Here is a 25709-nt window from a genome sequence, read left to right as displayed (position 1 = left end):
GTGTCTCTGCTTTGTTACACTCAAACACACTTTAGCCTCACAGGACGTCACGCTGACTTCCAGCAGAAAATGTAATGTTCACTAAAACACACAGACTGTCATCATTTCAACATAAGACATGAAACATTTGACCAAAAGAAAAAACATGAAGAGAAAGAATATAAACCCTTTAAAAGTCTCCTTAATGTCTTATATTAAGATTTAGATATTAAGCTGAGGATCAAAGTCAACAAGCGTCTTTTCAAAGATTGGGAATCTCAAAATGCTTTGAGAATTGTTTCGTTATCAACTTACAATTTTATCAAAATTTAGATTCAGGGTGCTACATGTTAACAGAGATTAAAGTCCTGAAATTTAATCTATTGCTTTCTTGTTCATGGACACAAATTGTCTATTTTTTTGTGTCTCTCTAAGCGACTTCTTTCCCGGACGACATTACATTAGAACAACTTCAAACACTGGTCTCCTGGTTGAAAGTCCTGTTTCGTCCACCATAACTGGTCTTTATGAAAATGAATCCTATGTCACTATCTCTGATTGTTGTATGTTGACATGGATGTCCACCGTGAAAAAAAAGGTCCTTATTGACTTTCCATTGGTGTGTATTCGTTCTGAGCAACACAAAGAAACGGAAACCAAAAAATCATGAAACCAATAGTTTGCATTTCCTGATGATTCAAACACCTGCCGTGATACTGGGCTGATATACAGAAATATACTTTCATTGCAGGTCTTTTCATTCCAACTCAGAAACAGAAAGAAGCAGAGTTCATGTGAAGTCTGTTATGAAGGAACAACAGTCTCAGCTCTCTGTCTCTGTTTGTTGCAGGTTTTAGACGGAGGAGGAAAAACAGATCCGAGGCCCCCGAGGGCCCATCTGTCCCTTTCTCCTTCCGTCAGGAGCCTCTCCACCTCGGCCAGGAGGCAAACGAAACCAGTGGAAATTTGGCAAGAAGGTCTGTCTGTGTGGGTTTGAATCCTTCTCCACTCACAATGTGACCTTAGAGGTGAGACTGACGAGCTGAGAAGACTGAACTGAGCACAGATGTCAACGTTTCTTTGTTATTTGTTTTCCGATTCTTAGGGTAACTTTGGGATAACTTTTGGTATGACGAACGCTGCAGACAGCAGTCATCAAACAAGCTGCAAAAGCAATTATGCAGCATCAAATACCACTATAAGTCTTTTTTTTTTTGCCACTGACAGGCTCAGACTGTTATTAAAAACCCTAAAGAGACATAAAACCATTTCCTTTACTTTTTCTTGATCCATTCTGGTTGTTTTTGTGTCATGTGACTTGTTGGTGGACAACGACGTTGGAAAACCTGTGTGACAGTCGGAGAAAAGTGACTGTGTTTGTTGTGATGAAGACAAACTTCCACCTCCGGTTCTGCAGAGTGAATCCAAAGCTTCATGTGTTAAAGCTGCATTCTCTCTGTGTCCACCAGGGGGCGACTCCTCTGGTTGTATAGAAGTCTATGAGAAAATGACTCTACTTCTCTCTTGATTTATTCCCTCAGTAAACATTGTAAACATGAGTTTATGGTCTCAATCTCTAGTTTCAAGTCTTCTTCAATACAGCATGATGTTCATTTAGTAAATGATGCTCCATTTAGAGTCAAACAGACCATAAAGCAGGGGATGCTTTAGGGCGGGGCTACACACTGATTGACAGGTCCACACCAGAGACGTATACGGCGTCTCTACGTCACTCCTCCTCAGTCCATATATGGTCACTTCCTGTTCACTGGTTGCTAAAAAACCAAACATAGATGGTAAATGGTCCTTTTCATATTCACAGCAGCAGAAGTCAAGAGGAAAAAGCAGAAGAAGATGTGATAAAGGCTCATAATTCATCCTAAATATTTAATATCTTTGAGTTGTTCTTGATGAGTCCACAGTTCTAAACCAGATTCCTTAAATGTGATATAAACTGAGCAGAAACGATCCACCAATCAGAGCTCAGCGTTCTGAGAGAAAGTGGAGCAGAGAAACATTGGGAGTGGTTTGATGAGTTTCGTCTCTGCTGAGGTTTGGTGTCAGAGACCAGCAGCTGAATCCTCTTTCTTCTTTTCCTCCTCTTCCTCCTCTTCCTCCTCTTCCTCCCCTTTCTTCTCTCCTCTCAAACACGATATCCAGGACGAACTGAATGAGTCGGCCTACATAACTCGTATTGACGCAGGAAAAAGATCTGATTTCAGATGTTTATGTAAATATGTTATGTAATATTAGTTATTAGTGTTCCGTTTCAGACTGGTTTTTCTCGTTTATGAACCTCTATGAATACAATAATAGATACAAAAGTAATCACTTATTATTTGTATTATATCAGTTTATTTTTCACATTTTTACATTTTATTATTTTATTTCAGTTAATCTTATTTTTTATAATTTTTATTAGGTTTATTTTTAACTTTTTAACTTTTTATTATTTTATTTCATTTATTCTTTTTTTACAGCGATGCAAAAATTGACAACAGTAGTCAAGGTTAAATGGAGAAATAGTGAGTGTGCAGTCTTTGTTTGTTATAGTTCATGTATAGAATATGAATATGTCCGTTCCTCACGACGTAACCGTCAATGCCTTTATTCGAGGAGCAAAAGCTCTGAAAAACACACCTTCTTTAGAAACAAAATGATGCTCTTTTGATGCAAAATATGACAGTACTCATGAACATTTTGACATGTGAATAAATCATGTTCACACTTTTTTTTAGCCTTTTAATCAAATAAAATACATGTTTTTGTTTTTTTAAAGATACTGAGTTGAGAAAGACAAAATAATAATAACTGACCAATAAGATAAGATCTTACAGGAGCTCGTCCATAAATCTACAGCTCATCTTCATACAAAACACCAGCTGTGTTAATGACAAGAATGCAGAAAAACTGAAATATGTATTCCGTGTTATCTGTAGCTCACATATGGTCACTCTGGGATGGAAATCCAGAGGGCTTCTGGGAAAATGTTTCCCATAAATCACCGCGACACTTTTAAATGGGCGAGAGCCACTATCTCCATAAAAACAACTGTAGTGCTTTCTCTTTTTTCTTCTTTTTCAGCCTCGGGGCTCTGCGGCCATGATGAATCAGAGTGTGTGTGTGTGTGTGTGTGTGTGTGTGTGTGTGTGTGTGTGTGTGTGTGTGTGTGTGTGTGTGTGTGTGTGTGTGTGTGTGTGTGTGTGTGTGTGTGTGTGTGTGTGTGTGTAGATGGAGGTTTGGTGACATTAGCCGCCTGCCGGTTTTGATTGATTCTTATTTTATCACCGAACCAAAGACGTCACGTTTTTTAAATTTTCATTTATACACAAAAATATTGAACAATTATAATTAAAATGTTTAAAGGAAACAGATCATTGTTTTTTGTCAGAGCAAGACACTAAACCTGAAATAACTCTTAATATGTATGTTTATATATGTTTCCTTCATTGTCAGATTGATGAATTTTGTGACATTTATGTTCCCCAGAGGATGAATCCTGCTGACTTTGGTGATTCTCTGACTTTCCCTCTCGCGCCACCATTGAGTTGACATTTGTGGATTTTAGTGAGACAATTCAACTAATCGATGGATTGTTGACATATGGTTCATTGTTCATGTTCCCATAGGGATGAACTGCAATAACTTTATTGATCCTCTAAATTTTCATGCAGCACCGACACAACTCTGACAATGTCAGTGTGACGGCCCTCCAGTTTGGTCCGGACTGAGGTATCTCAACAACTACTGGATAGATTTCCATAGAATTTGCTTCATACATTCATGATCCCCAGAGGATGAATCCCACTGACTTCGGTGCTCCTCTGAATTCTGCTTTTGCACCACAATGAGGTTGACATTTGTGGAGTTTAGTGAAACATCTTAAAAACTATGGATGGATTGTTTAAATGTGGTTCTTCATTCAAGTTCCCCTCAGGACGAACCGTAATAACTTTATTGATCCTCTAACCTTTCATGTATCATCACCAGGTCAACATGTTAATATGTCCAGAACTAAAGACATTCAATCAGCCTCAGTTCTTCTTTTCTGTTAACTGATAATAAGCTAATGTTAGCCTAGCGTTCATATTTATCTCAAAGCTCAGCCTCTAAACTGTGTGTTTGGTCTGAAACTTTATTTAAACAAGGACCCTTACAGAAACAGGACAAATGTGTCTGTAAGTGTTGATGCGTCAACGTGCTGATATTCATTGTCCTGTATCTTCTGTTTGCCATGTCTCTGGTCCTCTCGTATGTTTGCGTCACGCTCTCATGACCGTCCTTGACAAATGGAAGTCAGCAGCCTCGTGTTCTCGGAGAGGACGGCGGCCATCGCTGCTTATCTCCCGTCCACAGCCTTCCCTACTCCACCTTTCAAAAACCCGACGTCTGAGCACCTCGACGACCTTCTGCTGTGTCGTTCCTCTCCGTCTCCTCAGGAGGATAATCCCGAGAGATTAACCACATTTCTGTCCTGACATCAGTAATGTGTCAGTGTGCCTTGGCCTCCGTTCACAGGTGAGCTTTGTTCTCCTGCTGTCGCCGTCTGAATGCTAATGAGGTGGAGGATCGCCTGTTTCCACGGCGATGGACGTGCTCTGGATGTGTGACTCACACCAGATGTTGTTTGTAAACACAGAATCATAAAAAAAAAACATCCTTAAGAGACACATTTCAAAACCCTGTGAATGAGATTAATAAAAATATGATCTTTTCAAATGTCAGGAGTTGCTCCTTTTCTCATATTACAATCAAATTAATATTTTTATTTTGCAATCTGGTTTGCAACAGCTAAATAAGAGATTTTTGGCTATAAACAAACTGGTTACTCTTGAAAGTCAGGGGATCAACAGAGCCAATATGATTCATCCTCTGGGGAACAAGAATGAATAAACCAAATTTTGTGCCATTACATCCCATAGTTGTTGAGATATTTTATTCTGCCGTAGACAACATGGTGACACCTGAAAGTCAGGGGATCACCAAAGTCGGTAGGATTCGTCCTCTGTGGATTATGAATGAATAAACCAAATTTTGTTCCAATACATCCCATAGTTTTTGGGATATTCTGCTATCAACAACATAGTGACGCTTAAAAAGTAATTGGACCACCGAGGTCAGTAGGATTCATCCTCTGGGGAAGTGAATGAATGAACCAAATTTTGTGCCAATACATCCTATTGTTGTTGAGATATTCTGCCATAATATAACACGGTGACGCTTGAAAGTCAGGGGATCACCAATAATTCATCCTCTGGGGACCATGAGCGTGGCAGACAATCCTAAAGATTGAAGATGAGATATTTCAGTCTGTACCAAAGTGTACCATCACACACGGACATTGTATATATCTTTGGGAGAAATGAGGTATATTTTGGTGACTTCTGCCTGTTGGATTGATATTTTTTCTTGTTTACCACCAAAATTGTTTACCATTCCAGTTCATCCTCTGGGGACCATTAATATCCATATTGAAAATGACGTTTTAGCGGGGTTACTAGTGAGGTAAACACTTCACAGCACAGGAGCGTGTATTAATTGGCAGTGGGAGAGCGAGTGTTTCCACACCGAGCTGCTGCGTCCAGAATGTCATCAGGACCTTGAGATTACTCGGAAAATCAATTAAGGGCTGTAATGCGGAGCGGCAGCCCGGAGACGACACCACGGCCGACACCGCCAACACCGCCAACACCGACGCTCTCAGCTCTAAATTGGTTGCTGGAGCCGAGGGGCCGACGCTCGGCTCTCGGCTGATTGTCCCCGGCAGAGGTCAGAGGAGCTCTCCAAACATTTAACACCAAACAACAGCAGCACGGCTGATTCCAGACGGAGGCTCGGAGGCTCTGCTGCCCTCTGGGAGCCGCATGTGGACCACCGTACAATATAATCATGTTTAAATGATGTCTCTACTGAGGGAATTTAAAGCACAATTTAAGAACTCTAAATGAGGATCCAAATATAGAATAATTAATATGTACACATTGTTTTACTTAATACGGCTTACTTTACATTTTTAGGACATACTATATACATACTGTATTTATGTACAAATCAAGCAATTCACAGTATGAAAATGTATGTAAAAATTAAATAATTCAGAATGGTCAACAATAGAGTGTTGATCACACAAAAGTAGTAGTAGAAGAGATATAATAAATTATAATAAAATAAGATAAACTTATAAAACAATATAAAATCCAGACTAAAGACATGTAAATAAAATAAATAAAATGAATAAAATAAATCTCCAAATGTTGCTTTGTGGAGAAGCTAAAAGAGAAAAAAAAATCCTGGTTCATAAACTAAAGCATCTTAGAGAGTCTGGTGCCTTCTAGCTAATAAAATAATTAAAAAATAAATAGGAAACCTTATCATTGTGAGGACTTTAGGCATTTGTGCAGCCAAATTTTGAATTAATTAAGCTTATTTATTGAATTGTAGAGAAAACATCACAATAGTTATGAAGCATGAATCAGACTCTTTATGTTGCTCAGAGACCTCACTTTCTATTCATTTGCCTGTTATTATCGATTCTTTATATATAATTTATGAGGATTGTATCCTTCATTTATATGCTGAGCAGACCTCATTGGAAGGAAAATGTCAAACCTCTTCATACATTTATTTCTTCACACATTGAAACTCTCAGGAGCTCCTCAGAGCAGCAGAGGACGGATCTTTCTCCCGGACGGACAGACAGGAAGTTTTTTTAAGAATAAACCAAAATAGTAAAACTACAGGATGATGTCCAGGTATCGCCAAACAGACCTGAGTCACATGACACACTCTGGATGGAGACATGGAAATGCTCGTGCACATCATTCACACAGATAGAAGAATGAAACAAGGAGGCTGAAGATCCAGATCTAAAACATGTGGAATGAAGCACCAACAGTCAGGAAAGAGTGTAAAGTATCACAGCACACTTCTAGAATAGTCCACTGAACATTTAAAGACACACTATGGAGACCTGTGGTTTAGTCTGCAGCGGTCAGAGTTGTGCCTCTGGATGGAAGCAGATAAAGAGCGTAGCCGGATGATTATCTCGGCATTCAGAGGCCTCAGGCTCTTCTGTTATCTCCCTCAGCAGCAGCAGAGCCGGAAGAGTCGCCACGACGACCCGTCTGCTGCAACGTTGACATCTGCTGGCTGCCGGGCTGCAGCACAGGGACGGGAATCGAACCAGCAACCTGCAGGTTCTCGATAAACCCTGTAGAAGCAACACAAACAGATGGAAGCAGGGGTGTTAAAGGAAACACATGTATCAATCTAACTGGATACTCGCTCAACCATTCTGAAGAACTGATTCATGTGTTTATCAGTTACTTTTTACATGTTCAAATACATTTACATAAAGAAAAGCAAATAATGTATTTTAAACATGGAAATGATTTATTTTATTTTATTTCCCTTTAATTAGTTGATTTTCTTTTGTTTTACAAACAAACAAATGGATGGTTGATGAATAGATGAACAGTTCTATGGCTGAACACAAAGGTGTGTAGGATGGTTCTACGGTTGGATGGTTCTCACTTGGATGGATTGGTGGTTGGATGATGGTTCTACAGTTTGGATGGTTCTACGGGATGGATTAGATGGTTATACAGTTGGATAGATGGTTCTACGGATTGATGGATGGATAGATGGTTCTACAGTTTGATGGATGGATAGATGGTTCTACGGATGGTTCTACAGTTGATGGTTCTACGTTTGATGGACGGATAGATGGTTCTACAGTTTGATGGTTCTATGGTTATACAGTTTGATGGTTCTACGGTTGGATGTTTGGATGAATTGTTGGGTGGATGTCTGTTTCTGCCTGTTCAGGACTTCGTTATGATGGAAGTCGATAGTACGACAGAGCGAAAAGTTTCTCTCAGTCAGATCCAGTTTGTTTTCCCTCCGTTCACCCCCGATCAGCCTCCCCCTCATCCCTCACTTTTCTATTTATAGAGCCTGGTGGAAACACATTATGACCAGGATTCCAGTTATCTCTCTCTCTCTGTCTGTCACCAAGCAGCTTTCCTGATAACAATGTTAGATTTGATGAAAAAAACAATACATTTATATCTTTACAGTATAAATATATAAATACTTTTTATTTTGTTCTTTTCTCCTTCTAATGATTAGCCCCCTGTTCAACATGTGTGTACCCAAAGTGTTTGACATTGGACTCAAGAGGATTGTAGTCTTATCATGTATATGAACTACATACAAGCAATAAAATGTGTGCTATTGTCATTTGGGTGAACCAACCTTTTAAGAATATCTCTATTATTAGAAAGTAGAGGATTATTATATATTCCTTTTTTGAATCCACTCATTCTCCTTTCTTTTCCACATATTGAAGCTGTGACATTTACTAAATACGAACACAAGATCCAGTTAAACCATTTTAGTTACGATGAAATAAAACCCTGTTGTACATTTGTGTTCATGGTGCGTCCCCGGCTCCTCTGACTGTCAGTTTATTTCCTAAATCTCCTCTTTCCTCTCACTATATTTAGATTAGGAGGGTATTTATTATCTAGCTCCCAGTTTTATTCCCAGTCAACCAGCATGTGGAGTTTGTCAAATATCTGCTGCCTGCATGTGATTAAGCTCATCAGTATTCTCTTCCATATTTGGGTCACATAGTCCCTGTGTACTCCCTTCATTTGCATAATCACAGAATACCATTTCAAACCCCTCTTTTTTATTTATTTCCCCCACAAGCTCACAGATATGTGTTGGTGTTGTGTGTTTGTGAGGAGCACAAATCATTTCAGTGTATTGTTTATCACATACAGTGATCCATGGTGGATTGAGTTTGCTGTCTTTGGCTGATAAACACTGAATGTTGACTAATCTGTTGTGTCCGCAGATAACCAGGAAATATAACATAAATAGTTCTTTAAGTGTTAAAATAAAGTCTCAAACTACGTCCACTACTTTGACAACTACTATATGGGTTACCATGACATCTTGTACAAACATTCATGTTCCCCAGAGGATTCATCTTACTTACTTTTGTGATTTTTCCAGTACCGTCACCATTTGGAACATTTCACTGAAAGATCTCAACAACTATGAATTGGATTGTCATGACACATGACACAGCCATTCATATTTCCCACTGGAATGATTGTAAAAACTGTCATTACCACAAGAGTCAGTTGTAAATTGTGTTTAGTGCTAATTACTTCCTCAGCCAAGAAGGTTATGTTTTGGTTTGGTTTGTTGATTTGTTTGTCTGTTTGTCAGCAGGATTACAGAAAAGCTGCTGGCCTGATATCCATGAAACTTGGTGGCAGGGCAAAGCATTGGCCAAGGAAGAACCCATTATGTTTTGGAGCAGATTGGCCTTGGTGCAGTGCACTTATGGTTAGCAAATTGTATAATGTTGAAGAAAGATGGTGACCATGTTTTTTAAACAGGAGAAACAAAGAGCTTAAAGAACATTTTACCTGCTAAACATGGACATTTTCAATGTTTTCTGAAATTTTATTGACCAAACTAACAATAAATAAATCAAGAAAATGATCACCATATAAAGAAACAATCAAATATTTGTGATTCATTTATTTTAAAAGGATCCCAATTAGCCCATGCCAACGGTACCAGTTATTCTTCCTGGGGTCTCACATCCAGTAGATCACATTCATCATACATACTGAAAACATAATCACATTTGTGTTAGCTGTGTTAGTTGCAGCCCTACATTTTATTTGATCCTGAACACAGGATATAAGGACCTGCTGATTATTTAGCTACAAGCTGCCTCCGCCTGAGTGATACCGCTGTCACATTAATGGGAAACAGCAGTGGGCCCAGTGTCGTACCCTGAGGCACTCCAAACATTGTGATATCTGAAGTTAACATTGGAAAGAACATAAAAACAAACAATCTGTTTGTTTTCTCAATATTATGCGATAACAGTTTGATATCCTGAGATAATAAAATAACAGAGAATCGACTTAGAATAACTGTTAGAAGCTGCAGCAGCAACGTTTTAGAAACCCAGTTTTAGAGACCCACTTTCATCCCGGTTAGCTTTGATGGAAGCTCAATTGCTTCTTAATTGCCTCCTTTAAGAACAATGGAAACCCCTCTGACATTACAGTTTTTGACTTTGCTCTGATTTCAGAGTTATTTATGTCTTTATTCTCGTCCCTTCTGTCTCATGAAACTCCGTCTTTGTACCGTCGATCCCTGTAACGCCGCTGGCTCTGGGTCAAAGACAAAGACTCTTTCTCTGAAATTGCTCCCCATTGAGTTTTTGACAGCTTTGCATATAAATTTGTTTTGGAGTAAATCCTTCCCTCCAGGACTTCTTTTTAACTTCAACGCCTCAGCAGGAGCCGCCAAAGTCTCCCCAAGAAACAGGAGGCTCTTCAGATTTGAGTTTGACAGAGCGCAGAGTTTTGAGAGATACACAACTGACCGTCACAGAGAGATAATAAATACAAAGGCTCAAATATGAGCTAAATGTTTTGTCCACTAAAGAGAACATTTTATTTAGTTCACCAAGACATAAAAGCAACATGCAGTAGATCTAATATGGTATTAGAACACAATAAAGGTACAAAAAAACTGTAAATTAGTATAAAATAAAAAGGCATGACAATAAAATACTTTAATAATAAATAAATATGTTAGTGGTTTACATAAGCAGCATTTAGCTCAGAGTTCAGTGTCTAACACAAAGATAATAAAGGATAAGAAGATGAATATCAATTAAATCAATATAAATATCAATGTCAGACATACGAGGGTTGAGAATAAAGAAAAAGTTGAAAAACAAAATTAGAACAGGAAAGTTTTTAGGTCCAGGAAAATGTATTGTGCATGTCTTCTTATTCTTCTTATTATTATTATTTTTACTCTTTACTATGTTTTTACTTTATTTAATTTATAGACATATTCACATAATAAAGTCATTTAAAAGTTAAAACAGAATTTAAAACCAGTGATTGAAAGTACATTAACTCAATTATTGTACAGAAGTATTTAACAATTGAAATTCTGAACATAAAATTGTGGTTTTATTGTAATTGTATTTCATTCTTTATCTACTTTGGTTTATTTTTGCTTTCTTCTACTTGAACCAGTTGCAAAGCACACAATTTATATATATTATATATATATATATATATATATATATATAAAAAAAACCTTTTCTGTTTTACATGATGTTCTTAATATTTTGTCATAATCTCATATTATGAAAATGTCAAATCAAAGATCAATACAGTTTTATTGTGTAATTGACAGGTGGTTATGATCAAAATTGGTTGGTTAGTAAAAATCTTCCTTACTTGAATAAGATCAAAGGACTGAAATATTATTAATAAAGTGGAATAAATTAAATTTAAAATGTTTCAAGATGAGTTCAAGTGACAAAAGGTGTGTGGGATTCTTTGTTTCCTTCTAAATCATCACATCTGGAAACACCTGGGGATGATTTGGATTGAATCCGTTGTCAGACTTTATCAATGAAGTCAGAAATCAGGATTCAATCAGCTGACGAGTTCCTGAAAGGCTTCAACTCCGTCCAGCAGATGTCAGGATTTTACAACTTTACAGGATCCTGAAGACCTGAAACACTGGAGGTTTGTTGATCGTTATGTTTTGAGAAATCTGATATAAAGAGAGTTTCAGATATGTCATCGCAGGATAAACATATTTGATTAATAACCTATGGCCCCTTTTCCATTTAGGCCCTATTATTGTGCATACTGTCTTAATGGAATGATTGTGACAGACTAAATAGAATTGGAACATAATTAATTGTAATACTGCTGGTTGTCTAATCTATAATCATATATCATCATTTATTATTTTATTGTATTTTTGTTTAAATAATCTGAACAAAGCCAGTAAAAAGTACAATATTTACCTATGACATGCAGTGGGGGAGAAGTATTGAGTGGCAATAAATAGAATAAGTACTTCACAATTGCACTTAAGTACAGTACTTTAGTAAAAGTATTGAGTCACATTCTTGGAGGCAAATATTCCGTTTACTTCACTACATTTATATAATAACCTAAGTTAGTTTGCAGATTCAGATTAATAATACAAATTACAATCAACTAATTAATCATGATGCAATGAAAAGTGACAAATTACACACATTAATGCATCAATGATTATAATCCAATGATGTCAATATATTATTATTATTATTATTATTGTGATTGTTATTATTATTGTTATTATTATTATTATCATCATTATTATTATTGTGATTGTTATTATTATTGTTATTATTGTTATTATTGTTATTATAATAATAGTTATTATTGTTATTATACTTTTGTTGTTGTTATTATTATTATAATTATTATTATTGTTATTATTGTTATTATTATTATAATTATTATTGTTGTTGTTATTATTTGTTGTTATCATTATTATTATGTATAATGAGTACTTTTACTTTACTTCTATTACTATTACTTACAGTAGTTATGTTGATGTACTTTTATACTTTTACTTAATTAAACTTTTGAAGGCAGAACTACAGAGTACTTTCACTACAGTATTACGTCACAGTTCTTCTTCTTCTACTGTTTATTTTCACGTTTCTGGGAAACAGCAGTCAGTCGGAGCTGCGGACTGAGCATGCGCAGTGAGCCTCCCCAGCCGGTCGTCAGAGGAAGTTTGGATCAACTCCGTACCTGTCGGGTCTGTGAGAGCAGCGGTCTGTACGGATACAGGTGAGCACAGAGCAGCTCTATCCACCTACAGGTGAGCACAGAGCAGCTCTATCCACCTACAGGTGAGCACAGAGCAGCTCTATCTACCTACAGGTGAGCACAGAGCAGCTCTATCTACCTACAGGTGAGCACAGAGCAGCTCTATCCACCTACAGGTGAGCAGAGCAGCTCTAGCACAGAGCAGCTCTATCCACCTACAGGTGAGCACAGAGCAGCTCTATCTACCTACAGGTGAGCACAGAGCAGCTCTATCCACCTACAGGTGAGCACAGAGCAGCTCTATCCACCTCTATCCAGGTGAGCACAGAGCAGCTCTATCCACCTACAGGTGAGCACAGAGCAGCTCTATCCACCTACAGGTGAGCACAGAGCAGCTCTATCCACCTACAGGTGAGCACAGAGCAGCTCTATCCACCTACAGGTGAGCACAGAGCAGCTCTATCTACCTACAGGTGAGCACAGAGCAGCTCTGTCTACCTACAGGTGAGCACAGAGCAGCTCTATCCACCTACAGGTGAGCAGCTCTATCTACCTACACACAGAGCAGCTCTATCTACCTACAGTGAGCCGCCTCTATCTACCTGCACACAGGCAGGTGATGCTAATTATAGCTTATGTGAGCATGCTAAGCTAACTAATATCACTTCCCTGTAGAGTGTGTGTGTGTGGCCGCCTCATACCTGCACCAGGCAGGTGATGCTAATTATAGCTTATGTGAGCATGCTAAGCTAACTAATATCACTTCCCTGTAGAGTGTGTGTGTGTGAGAGAGAGCTGATGTTTATCTGTACTATGTCACAAGTTTACTTAATAACTGGAACATCAAGAAGTACTACATATCAGAGGTACTTTTTACTGTAATACATCTCAGAGGTACTTTTTACTGTACTACATCTCAGGTACTTTTTACTGTACTACATCTAAAAGGTACTTTTTATCAGAGAGGTACTTTTTACTGTACTACATCTCAGGTACTTTTTTTACTGTAATACATCTCAGAGGTACTTTCTACTGTAAATCAAAATCTCAAGGTATTTTGTCAGAGGTACTTTTTGCTGTACATGTCACATCTGTGAGGTACTTTTTGCTGTACTACATCTAAGAGGTACTTTTTACTGTACTACATGTCAGAGGTACTTTTAGCTGTACTACATCTCAGGTACTTTTTATTGTAATACATCTCAGAGGTACTTTCTACTGTAATACAACTCAGAGGTACTTTTTACTCTACTACATGTCAGAGGTACTTTTTACTGTACTACATCTAAGAGGTACTTTTTACTGTACTACATCTAAGAGGTACTTTTTACTGTACTACATCTCAGAGGTACTTTCTACTGTACTACATCTCAGAGGTACTTTTTACTGTACTACATCTAAGAGGTACTTTTTACTGTACTACATCTCAGAGGTACTTTTTACTGTACTACATCTCAGAGGTAACTACATCTCAGAGGTACTTTTTACTGTACTACATCTCAGAGGTACTTTTTACTGTACTACATCTAAGAGGTACTTTTTACTGTACTACATCTAAGAGGTACTTTTTACTGTACTACATCTCAGAGGTACTTTTTACTGTACTACATCTAAGAGGTACTTTTTACTGTACTACATCTAAGAGGTACTTTTTACTGTACTACATCTAAGAGGTACTTTTTACTGTACTACATCTCAGAGGTACTTTTTACTGTACTACATCTCAGAGGTACTTTTTACTGTACTACATCTCAGAGGTACTTTTTACTGTACTACATCTAAGAGGTACTTTTTACTGTACTACATCTCAGAGGTACTTTTTACTGTACTACATCTCAGAGGTACTTTTTACTGTACTACATCTAAGAGGTACTTTTTACTCTAAGAGGTACATCTACATCTAAGAGGTACTTTTTACTGTACTACATCTAAGAGGTACTTTTTACTGTACTACATCTAAGAGGTACTTTTTACTGTACTACATCTAAGAGGTACTTTTTACTGTACTACATCTCAGAGGTACTTTTTACTGTACTACATCTCAGAGGTACTTTTTACTGTACTACATCTCAGAGGTACTTTTTACTGTACTACATCTAAGAGGTACTTTTTACTGTACTACATCTAAGAGGTACTTTTTACTGTACTACATCTAAGAGGTACTTTTTACTGTACTACATCTAAGAGGTACTTTTTACTGTACTACATCTAAGAGGTACTTTTTACTGTACTACATCTCAGAGGTACTTTTTACTGTACTACATCTCAGAGGTACTTTTTACTGTACTACATCTAAGAGGTACTTTTTACTGTACTACATCTAAGAGGTACTTTTTACTGTACTACATCTCAGAGGTACTTTTTACTGTACTACATCTCAGAGGTACTTTTTACTGTACTACATCTAAGAGGTACTTTTTACTGTACTACATCTAAGAGGTACTTTTTACTGTACTACATCTAAGAGGTACTTTTTACTGTACTACATCTCAGAGGTACTTTTTACTGTACTACATCTAAGGTACTTTTTACTGTACTACATCTAAGAGGTACTTTTTACTGTACTACATGTACTACATCTCAGGTACTTTTTACTGTACTACATCTCAGAGGTACTTTCTACTGTACTACATGTCAGAGGTACTTTTTACTGTACTACATCTAAGAGGTACTTTTTACTGTACTACATCTAAGAGGTACTTTTTACTGTACTACATCTAAGAGGTACTTTTTACTGTACTACATCTCAGAGGTACTTTTTACTGTACTACATCTCAGAGGTACTTTTTACTGTACTACATCTAAGAGGTACTTTTTACTCTACTACATCTAAAAGGTACTTTTTACTGTACTACATCTCAGGTACTCTACTGTAATACATCTAAGAGGTACTTTTTTACTGTACTACATCTAAGAGGTACTTTTTACTGTACTACATCTAAGGTACTTTTTACTGTACTACATCTCAGAGGTACTTTTTACTGTACTACATGTCAGAGGTACTTTTTACTGTACTACATCTAAGGTACTTTTTACTGTACTACATCTCAGGTACTTTTTACTGTACTACATCTAAGAGGTACTTTTTACTGTACTACATCTAAGAGGTACTTTTTACTCTACTACATCTAAGAGGTACTTTTTACTGTAATACATCTAAGAGGTACTTTTTACTGTACTACATGTCAGAGGTACTTTTTACTGTACTACATCTCAGAGGTACTTTCTACTGTAATACAACTCAGAGGTACTTTTTACTCTACTACATCTCAAAGGTACTTTTTACTGTACTACATCTAAGAGGTACTTTTTACTGTACTACATCTAAGAGGTACTTTTTACTGTACTACATCTCAGGTACTTTTTACTGTACTACATCTCAGAGGTACTTTTTACTGTACTACATCTCAGAGGTACTTTTTACTGTACTACATCTCAGAGGTACTTTTTACTGTACTACATCTCAGAGGTACTTTTTACTGTAATACATCTAAGAGGTACTACATCTCAGAGGTACTTTTTACTGTACTACATCTCAGAGGTACTTTTTACTGTAATACATCTAAGAGGTACTTTTTACTGTACTACATCTCAGAGGTACTTTTTACTGTACTACATCTCAGAGGTACTTTTTACTGTACTACATCTCAGAGGTACTTTTTACTGTACTACATCTAAGAGGTACTTTCTACTGTACTACATCTCAGAGGTACTTTTTACTGTACTACATCTTAGAGGTAAATATTGTACTTTTTACTGTACTACATTTGTCTGACTGCTTTTGTTTCTTTTGAGATGACAGTTTTTCATCTCAGAAGTACAATATTTCCCCCTGAGAAGTACTGGAGGAGAAGTAGAAAGTATCAGAAAGTGGAAATACTTGAGTAAAGTACAAGCACCACAAAGTAGTACTTATATACTTGAGTTAACTTTCTTAGTGTACTTTCCACCACTCTACTTAAGTCTGACTGTTGTCTGGAGGTTTTATCTGAACTTAGTTTAGTATTTAGTAGTAGTAGTACTTTAGTTTCATTTCTAGAGTGTATTCCTCTGAATGTCAGTTATTTGTTTATGAAGCTTTCAGGTGATTTATTTCTCTTTGTTTCTCTTTGTTTCTCTTTGTTTCTTTCATGAAGAGACTTCCTTCAGAAATGACCTCAACATCAGATCTGGAGCAGCTGGCAGAAATAGGTGAGTTTAAATTCACTTAAATAAATACATAATCATATCTTTTTTTATGTAAATGTCAATCCTTCACATTGTTATCCTGTTCTATATTTTAGTATATTTAATCCTCCCATGTCAGGTTAAAAAAAACAATTAATAAAATGGAAAATAACTTTAAAGTTGAGTCGTTTAAACCTTGTTATATATATTTGTAATATCCTGTTCATCCCCGGTTAAATCACCGCTAGTGGACAAAATAATAGAAACACCTCTGCGTTCTCCTTAATGATCAGAAAGTAGAATCAGCAACTTTCTGACACAGCTTGAACAAAAACTAAACATTATTAAGTATTAGTTTTAGCTAATAAACTATAATTATGACCTAATATGCAGTTTCACTTTTTTAAAATAGTAACTTTCTCACTTGTTATTTAGTTTTAAAGAAGAGAAGCAACATGTGTTTTGGTCGTACATTATTGTTTATTGAAATAGATTTATTTCTGCTGTTCTTCAGTATTTCAGTTCAGTCAGAATGAAGTCACAGTTTTCTGTCCCTTCCTGCCTCTCTGAACTAAACTGAGCCTTTTGTCGGGTCTCTCTGAAGCGGATCATTTCCTCTCTGTTATCAGAGTGTTTATAGAAAGCTTCCCTCGGCGCTGCAGAGTAAACATCCACAGCAGAAAACAGATCATGATGGCGGTTAGAGCTTCCACCCAGGCCTCTGGCTAATCTCTATGTCCAGGAACAGAGAGACGGAGCAGATAAGGGAGTCATTTAGAAAATGGAAGGTGGAGCAGAGTGGGAATCTGTGATGGAGCTAAATGAGCTGGAGACTTTACCTCAGAGTCATGAGTATGTTTGAGGCTGTGGTTTCCTGTAAATACTGCACGTATTCAGTGTTTCCCTCTGGAGCTTTAGCGAGTGGACATCAGACCCTCTAAGGTGGATTTCTTTCCTCTTAATTGTGACAGAGCTCCAGAAGGAGGAGGAGGAGGAGGATGAAGAGGAGGGTCAGAGGTGCGTCACAGACGGTCCATCAGTTCCTCCCATCAACAGATCCAGTCCGGATTCTTCTCACCCGTATTATGACGTGGCTCGACACGGCATCATCCAGGTCTCCGGTCAGTTAAAAACCTATTTAAATATAAGTTTTTAAATAATAATCCAACAAAAGCCTTGAAAACTACCTGTTCAGGTACTCTGTTCTCTACCTGTTCAGGTACTCTGTTCTCTACCTGTTCAGGTACTCTGTTCTCTACCTGTTCAGGTACTCTGTTCTCTACCTGTTCAGGTACTCTGTTCTCTACCTGTTCAGGTACTCTGTTCTCTACCTGTTCAGGTACTCTGTTTCTCTACCTGTTCAGGTACTCTGTTCTCTACCTGTTCAGGTACTCTGTTCTCTACCTGTTCAGGTACTCTGTTCTCTACCTGTTCAGGTACTCTGTTCTCTACCTGTTCAGGTACTCTGTTCTCTACTGCATCAGTTCGCACCACAAACATGCTTTAAGTGTCTTGCAGGTACATTCAGAGAGTAATACTAAAATGTGACATTGAAGAGAGAAACTTTATCAACACGTCAACCAGAGTCTGAGGAAACATCTCAAACTGGTCCGTTTCCTCTGCAGGTGACGACAAGTACGGCAGGAAGCTGATCATCTTCAGCAGCTGTTGTTTGCCTCCATCACACCAGCTGAACCACCGTCGCCTGCTGGAGTGAGTCCACACTGGATCCTCCTCATTCAGCAGAGACACGTGTGGTCAGCGGTTAGTGATTATGTTCTCTCTGCAGGTACCTGAAGTTCACGTTGGACCAGTACGTGGAGATGGACTACATACTGGTTTACTTCCATTACGGTCTGAGGAGCAGCAACAAGCCGTCTCTGAAATGGTTACGAGAAGCTTACAGCGAGTTCGACAGGAAGTAAGTCCCCAAACATAACTGTTATTACTCCTTTATTCTGCTAGTTTTGTGTTTAAAGTTGTATTTCTGCAGAGTGTTAAATAAAGATCATGCTACACTTATATTATTATTATTATTATTATTATTATTATTATTATTACATTGGTGGTTCAATAAGATCCACACTTTTCCAAGAACTCCAGAGAGTTGTAAAGTCCCAAAGTCACAGTAATTGTAATTTTCTAACAAAATATTCTGCTTTGATCCATTTTTTGTTGGTGTTAAAACCCACTTCTACTGCAGTCAAAAAACTGTAAAAAAAAAAAAAAAAAAAAAAAGGCAGCACTGAAATGTTACATTAATTAAAGAAAGTTAATTTACTAAAAATTATAAATCAACTCATTCAATCGTTCGAAACACTAATACTAAAATATTAAAACAGACATTTAAAGCTTCAAATGAAAATAAAAATTGCATTTTGTAAAGATCTGATAATTTATTTTTTTGTCTCTTTTTTTCAAAACACTGACATAAGCTTTGAATAAATTAAGTATTTTAAAAAATTACATTTTCAGCCACAATTTCTCAAATGTGCTGTCACTTTGCATTGTTACATTTTCAGTTTGTTTATTTATTCATATATTATTATTTTATTTATATACATATATAAAATAATCATTTGTAATTATCATTTACATAAAAAAATGATATCTCTAGTGTGTTTATATCTATATATATATATATATATATATATATATATATATATATATAAAAAAATAAAAAAAATGCAACACTTTTGCAACAAAAACTTTTTCAAAAAATGATGTTTTGCTATAAATCGTTTCATAATTTGCATTAAAATAATCAGATGGAATATCAGAATGTTGTTGTTGTTGTTGTGACAGTGTGAATGTTATTTGTTTTTTCAGATACAAGAAGAACATGAAGACTCTGTACGTCGTTCATCCGACAAACTTCATCAGAATCGTGTGGAACATCTTCAAACCTCTGATCAGGTAAAAACACGTCCACTCTTCTGGAAGTCGAAGCGTCTCCACGTTAACGTTTGTTCTCGTCTCTTCTTCAGTCACAAGTTTGGGAAGAAGCTGACGTACGTGAACTACCTGACGGAGCTCGGAGAACACCTGAACTACGAGCAGCTCATCATCCCTCCTGATGTTCTCAGGTACTCGCTCTTCATCACATGATGTCAGAGGGAACACAGTGGTTCCACATGTTCCTCCAGTAGACTCTGAGAACTCTCGCTGTCTCAAACTCAATCAAACCCTCACAAGTTAAGAAGGAAACAGCTGCAGTTCATCACAGAAACATCTGGACAACAAGCAGAACATCAGTCTGCACGAATGATCAGTTTATACTGTTTGGAGATCAGCCGTCCATCCTCGTCCACCAAGGAAACGTTGATCAGAAGAACAGGATCATCAATCAAAGATCATCATTTAGATTATTGATCAGCTGAGAATGTAGTTTAAAGATTTGGAAACGTTTTGTTTTGCTGCTCAAGAAAGACTATCTGTTTACGTCAATACTTTTCTTAATTATTTAAAAACATTCTGATTAAAAAATAACTAAAATGAACCGTTAAGAGTATTGATAAGAGTTAGAATAATAATAATAACACGTTATTTGTATAAGACTTTATAAGGTACTTAAAAGCACTTTACATGGTAAAGACAGAAACAATAAATAAAAACAATGTAAACAAGGCAGAGAAATGACATTATAATAATAATTTAAAAAAACTATGTAAATGGCATCACAGGTTAAAAGCAGATTTAAATATAAGTTTAAATTTTTCGCACATTTTAAATGCAACAGTTAAACTAAAGTGATTTTTAATGAAAGCTTGAATTTTTCCTGACAGAAGCGTTCGTCACACATGATGTGTTCAAGGACCGTTGGAAGGTTGAGATTCAGGCCTAACGCCGGCGTGTTTTGGGGTTCACAGCGGTCAAACCGTTCAGAAGAGCTCAGGACGATCTATCAGAATCTAAATAATCATTGTTGTTGTTTTTCTGTTTCGCCTCCTTCAGACACGATGAAAAACTACGAGCGGCTCAGAAAGGAGGCCCCCCCTCAGTGAAGAGCCCCCACCCCGCCCCCCTGCCCACTCAGCAGTTTGGAGTCAGTCTGCAGTAGTGAGTCTGGTCACTGATTCATTCATAAGCTTCACTACATTCAGTTTGTTTCTTCTGACGCTGAATCGTTTGTCTGCTGACCAGCATCAGAGGGAAGAACAACGAGGCCATGATCCCACCTGTGATGTCTCAGACTGTCACCTACCTGAAGGAGAAAGGTCAGAGTTCATCTGATGATGTCATGATTAGGACGTTAGTGATGGAAGCTTTAAATGAGCTCAGATCTGATTTATTCAATTTTTTTTTTTTGCTTTTCTCTGTTTTATATCAAATCAAATGTCATTTATTTATATTTTATTATTTAATATTTTATTATTTGATATTTTTGAGTATTTTTAACGTTGGTCGGACAAAACAAACATTTTAAAGAAACTTTGGTGGGAGTTTCTTCCCAATCTTTTTACATTTTATGAACCAAACCATTAAGCAAGAAGATTATCAATGGATTAATATTATTATTTGTGTCCTTTTCTTATTTTCTTGGCTTTAAACAAGTCTGAAATGTCTGAAAATACTGTAATTAGCTTTATTTTTTAATATTCATAATACAATGTAAATTCCCCCAAAGTTACAAAAAATCCTCAAATTCTCCAAAGAAAAAACAGTAAACATAAGAAATATGTGTTAAATACAGATCATGGAAAGACGTTAGCTTGAAGTAATTTTATCTCATTTATATTTATACAATAACAATTAAAAAATGTTTATTACATTATATTTATTATAATACAACATTATAACAATTGTAAAAACTAATTTTAAAGATGAATGTTTTCATCGTGGTGTTATTCGTGGTATATTCGTGGTGTGTTTCAGGTCTGAGGACTGTGGGGATCTTCAGACGTTCGGCTCAAGTTAAGACCATCAAGGACGTTCAGAGACTCTATAACCTGGGTGAGCGGGGTCTCCCTCTCTGAGTAGCAGGGGCCCTTTTTATCTGTCAGTACCAGGAAGTGGAGATCAATATGTGTGTGTGTGCTGCAGCTCACATCCCATCGGTTCTGTGTGAGGCCTGTAATGACGTCCACACGGTGTGTTAATAAAGTTTATTTGTATCCTTGTGACGCCTTCAGGTAAACCTGTAAACTTTGATGAGTACAGAGACGTTCACGTTCCTGCTGTGATCCTCAAGACGTTCCTCAGAGAGATGACCGAACCACTGCTCACCTTCAGGCTCTACAGCCAGGTCCAGGACCTGCTCAGTGAGTGGAGAGGGGCCCTCCTCCTCCTCCTCCTCCTCCTCCTCCTCGTGTTTCACATGTTTGTGTTGTTGTTGTTGTTGTTGTTGTTGTTGATGACGTGTGACCTCCTCCTCGTGTTCTCAGACGTTTGTTTGTTTGTTGTTTGTTTGTTGACGTGTGACCTCCTCCTCGTGTTCTCAGACGTTTGTTTGTTTGTTTGTTTGTTTGTTTGTTGACGTGTGACCTCCTCCTCGTGTTCTCAGGCGTTTGTTTGTTTGTTTGTTGTTTGTTTGTTTGTTTGTTGTTTGTTTGTTGACGTGTGACCTCCTCCTCGTGTTCTCAGACGTTTGTTTGTTTGTTTGTTGTTTGTTTGTTGACGTGTGACCTCCTCCTCGTGTTCTCAGACGTTTGTTTGTTTGTTTGTTTGTTTGTTGTTTGTTTGTTGACGTGTGTGTTCTCAGGCGTTTGTTTGTTTGTTTGTTTGTTTGTTTGTTTGTTTGTTGACGTGTGACCTCCTCCTCGTGTTCTCAGACGTTTGTTTGTTTGTTTGTTGTTTGTTTGTTGACGTGTGACCTCCTCCTCGTGTTCTCAGACGTTTGTTTGTTTGTTGTTTGTTTGTTGACGTGTGACCTCCTCCTCCTCGTGTCCTCAGGCGTAGAGAGCAGTCTGAGGGTCAGCAGATGTAAACAGATGGTTGAAAGTCTTCCTGAACATCACTTCATCGTAGCAAAGTACCTGATGAGTTTCCTCCACACGGTGAGAACGAGGAAGAACTTCAGTGATTATCTTTTAACTGCAGAACTCAACATATCATGTAAAATGTCAAAAAACAACAAGACCTATCTTATAATATATATTTTGTCAAGACAATAGTGCAAAAAGTACAGGAATAAAACAATGTGAAAGTAAATAAAATGCAGAACATAAATATGAAATAATATCAAATACATGTCAAAGACAGAAGATAAAAGTGAGTTTTAATTACATTATTTCTACGTATAATTATTTAAAAAAATACAGTAACAAAACATAAATAATAAACTAAAATCTGATGTTCTTCTGTTGAATAATCCACAAATTTTGTAAATGATAATTCCAGTTTTCTGATCAAGAATAACAAAAACTATTTTCTTGAAACTGTTAATGTGCCAGAACTGAATATAGAATATAAAACTACAGAAATTAATATTAAGAATATTATGTAGCATCTTTTTAATCATAAAATGCTGCTTAAAGTGCTTTAGATTATAATTACGTTAAGAAAACACAATAAAAATATTTAATTAAACAAATAAAATTTTGCAAAAACACTTTTAAAACAATAGAATGAAATAAAGATGTTACAGTGAAATATTAAACATTTAAATAAGGAATGTTTTATACTGAAATACACAGATCTGTCTGTTTCATTTAATATATATATATATATATATATATATATATATATATATATATATATATGTATGTATATATATATATATATATATATATATATATATATATATATATATATATATATATATATATATATATATATATATATATATATATATATATATATCCTGTATTGATCCCTAAAACATTCCTTATTTAAATGTTTAATATTTCATGTAACATATTTATTTCATTCTATTGTGTGTTTTTGCAAAATTTTATTTGTTTATCCCTTTATTCAATGTGTCCTTCTTGTGTGTTGATCATTATTATTGGTTATTCAATGTTGTCCTATATCCTGTATTGTATATTGATCATGATCCTGTTATTGATCCTGTAATCATTGATTGTATTGATCCTGTATTGGTCCTGTTATCCAATTGGTCCTCTATTGGTCCTGTATTGATCCTGGTCCTGTATTGGTCCTGTATTGGTCCTGTATTGGTCCTGTATTGGTCCTGTATTGATCCTGTATTGGTCCTGTATTGGTCCTGTATTGGTCCTGTATTGGTCCTGTATTGGTCCCTCAGGTGTCTCAGCAGAGCATCGTGAACAAGATGAGCTCGTCTAATCTGGCCTGTGTGTTCGGGGTGAACCTGCTCTGGCCTCGAGACGGATCCATCTCCCTGGACGCTCTGACGCCCATCAACATCTTCACCGAGATCCTCATCGAACACTTCACCACCGTGTTCGGCTCCCGCTGCCCAGCTGGACAGGTAACGCCCTGATCCTCCAGAACCTGCAGAACCTCCAGACCAGGAAGTCTCATTCCCACTAAACTAACAGAGCACCTTCCTGCTCCTCAGAGGATGAACCTTCACACTGTACACACTGTTTTTGACTTTGACTTTTTGCTCCAAGCCTCCATTAGTTGAGGCGTCAACTTTGCACTTCATGTTAGCTTTTATTCTGCATTGATTAGCCTTCGATCATGGGTTTAGTCACAGTGTTACTTGCAGCTGATTGGATTATTGTTTCATGTGTTTTCTGTGTAAAGATGAATATTTTTAATACACGTCTGATATCTTTCTAAAACGTTTCTCTTGTGTCGTTCTTTCACTAAACAGAAACTATAAAACTGTATAAAATGGGCTTCAAACCATTATTACCAGAGACATAAATGTGGGGGTCCCTCAACAAGGTATTATTATGGTATGTCATGAAAATGCAGTTTCATATTCATAGTTTAGTATGTAACAAAGAGTATTAGGTGCTCACTATACTAGGACGTTTGAAATGATATACTATAAGTTTTTATGAAATACTTTACTATGACATACTATAAAATTACACTACATTTATTTTACATTTTCATAAAATACTACACCATGAAAATATGACATAATATAACATGACTTTTTTTGACTTGTGTATGACATAATGTAATGATTTACTAAAGATATATAATATGACTACCATTTTCATGACGTTATATATATATTACATTTTTATGATATACTATACTGTGACTTTTTATGCCATACTATGTTATGACTTATATTGTCCTTTTTGCGACATACTATGAAGTTTTTATACTATACTGGGATATTTCTTTAAAATATAGGAGGACATCTCCGATCCATTAGGACTCTGGTCCTGTTCCTGGGTTTCCCTCTTACAGGACTCTGGTCTTCAGCTGATGAGTAAACACCTGAACCTGGTCTGGTTCCGACTATGAAAGCTCACCGTCCAGTAATGGACCTCTGTTCATTGGACGACTTGGTTCTGTTGTGGTTTCGTTTGGTGTTTTTCACACATGCTGATATGAACTGAACTGAGGTCCATGTTTGTTCTGTTATGTTTGGTGACTTTGTAAATAAATGCTTATTCTTTATTTGTATACTCGTCTGGTCTCTTGTTCATGTTGCAGCCTTTGTGCCAGGTCCAAACATATACTATGAGACTTTATGATGTTATATACTCCCACTTTTTCTGACCTTTATATGACAAATTACTATGATATACTATAAATGACGAATGAAGATTTCTTTCATAATAAACTGTCATATGACTTCTTCATGACTTTTTTAACATACTATACTATGACTTTTTTAACATACTATAATATGACTTTTTTCAACATACTATAATATGACTTTTTTAACATACTATAATATGACTTTTTTCGACATACTATACTATGACTTTTTTAACAAACTGTAGAATGACTTTTTTAAGATACTATAATATGACTTTTTTAAGATACTAT

The 25709-nt window shown here is 36.5% G+C and overlaps 1 protein-coding gene across 6 annotated transcripts; it reads left to right on the top strand.

The window, feature by feature from the left end:
* The first annotated feature begins 12577 nt into the window (after nt 1-12577).
* LOC129112580 (rho GTPase-activating protein 8-like) lies at nt 12578-24515 on the top strand. Of its 6 annotated transcripts, none has more exons than XM_054624734.1 (13): nt 12578-12680; nt 16796-16850; nt 17798-17947; nt 18452-18539; nt 18616-18747; nt 19656-19742; nt 19814-19912; nt 20781-20885; nt 20970-21043; nt 21702-21779; nt 21959-22087; nt 22719-22822; nt 24031-24515. In XM_054624734.1, the coding sequence occupies exons 2-13, from the start codon at nt 16811-16813 to the stop codon at nt 24226-24228; spliced, it is 1284 nt and encodes a 427-aa protein (XP_054480709.1). In that variant the 5' UTR covers nt 12578-12680; nt 16796-16810; the 3' UTR covers nt 24229-24515. The 6 variants fall into 6 exon arrangements, with proteins under 6 accessions (XP_054480709.1, XP_054480715.1, XP_054480710.1 ...); XM_054624740.1 differs by having other exon boundaries at nt 12578-12711; XM_054624735.1 differs by lacking the exon at nt 12578-12680 and adding an exon at nt 13135-13163.
* The last annotated feature ends 1194 nt before the right edge of the window (nt 24516-25709 follow it).

This window comes from Anoplopoma fimbria, chromosome 23 (genome assembly GCF_027596085.1).
Source record: "Anoplopoma fimbria isolate UVic2021 breed Golden Eagle Sablefish chromosome 23, Afim_UVic_2022, whole genome shotgun sequence".
Lineage (NCBI taxonomy): Eukaryota > Metazoa > Chordata > Actinopteri > Perciformes > Anoplopomatidae > Anoplopoma > Anoplopoma fimbria.
The sequence above is the reverse complement of the archived record's forward strand: the minus strand, read 5'-3'. Positions and strand labels throughout refer to the sequence as shown.

Excerpts from the sequence above, each read along its gene's own strand:
- LOC129112580 (XM_054624734.1), top strand. The coding sequence starts at position 16,811 with ATGACCTCAACATCAGATCTGGAGCAGCTGGCAGAAATAG. Across the intron at positions 18,748-19,655 it reads TACAGCGAGTTCGACAGGAA|ATACAAGAAGAACATGAAGA; the intron begins GTAAGTCCCCAA and ends TTGTTTTTTCAG. Across the intron at positions 19,743-19,813 it reads ATCTTCAAACCTCTGATCAG|TCACAAGTTTGGGAAGAAGC; the intron begins GTAAAAACACGT and ends TCTCTTCTTCAG.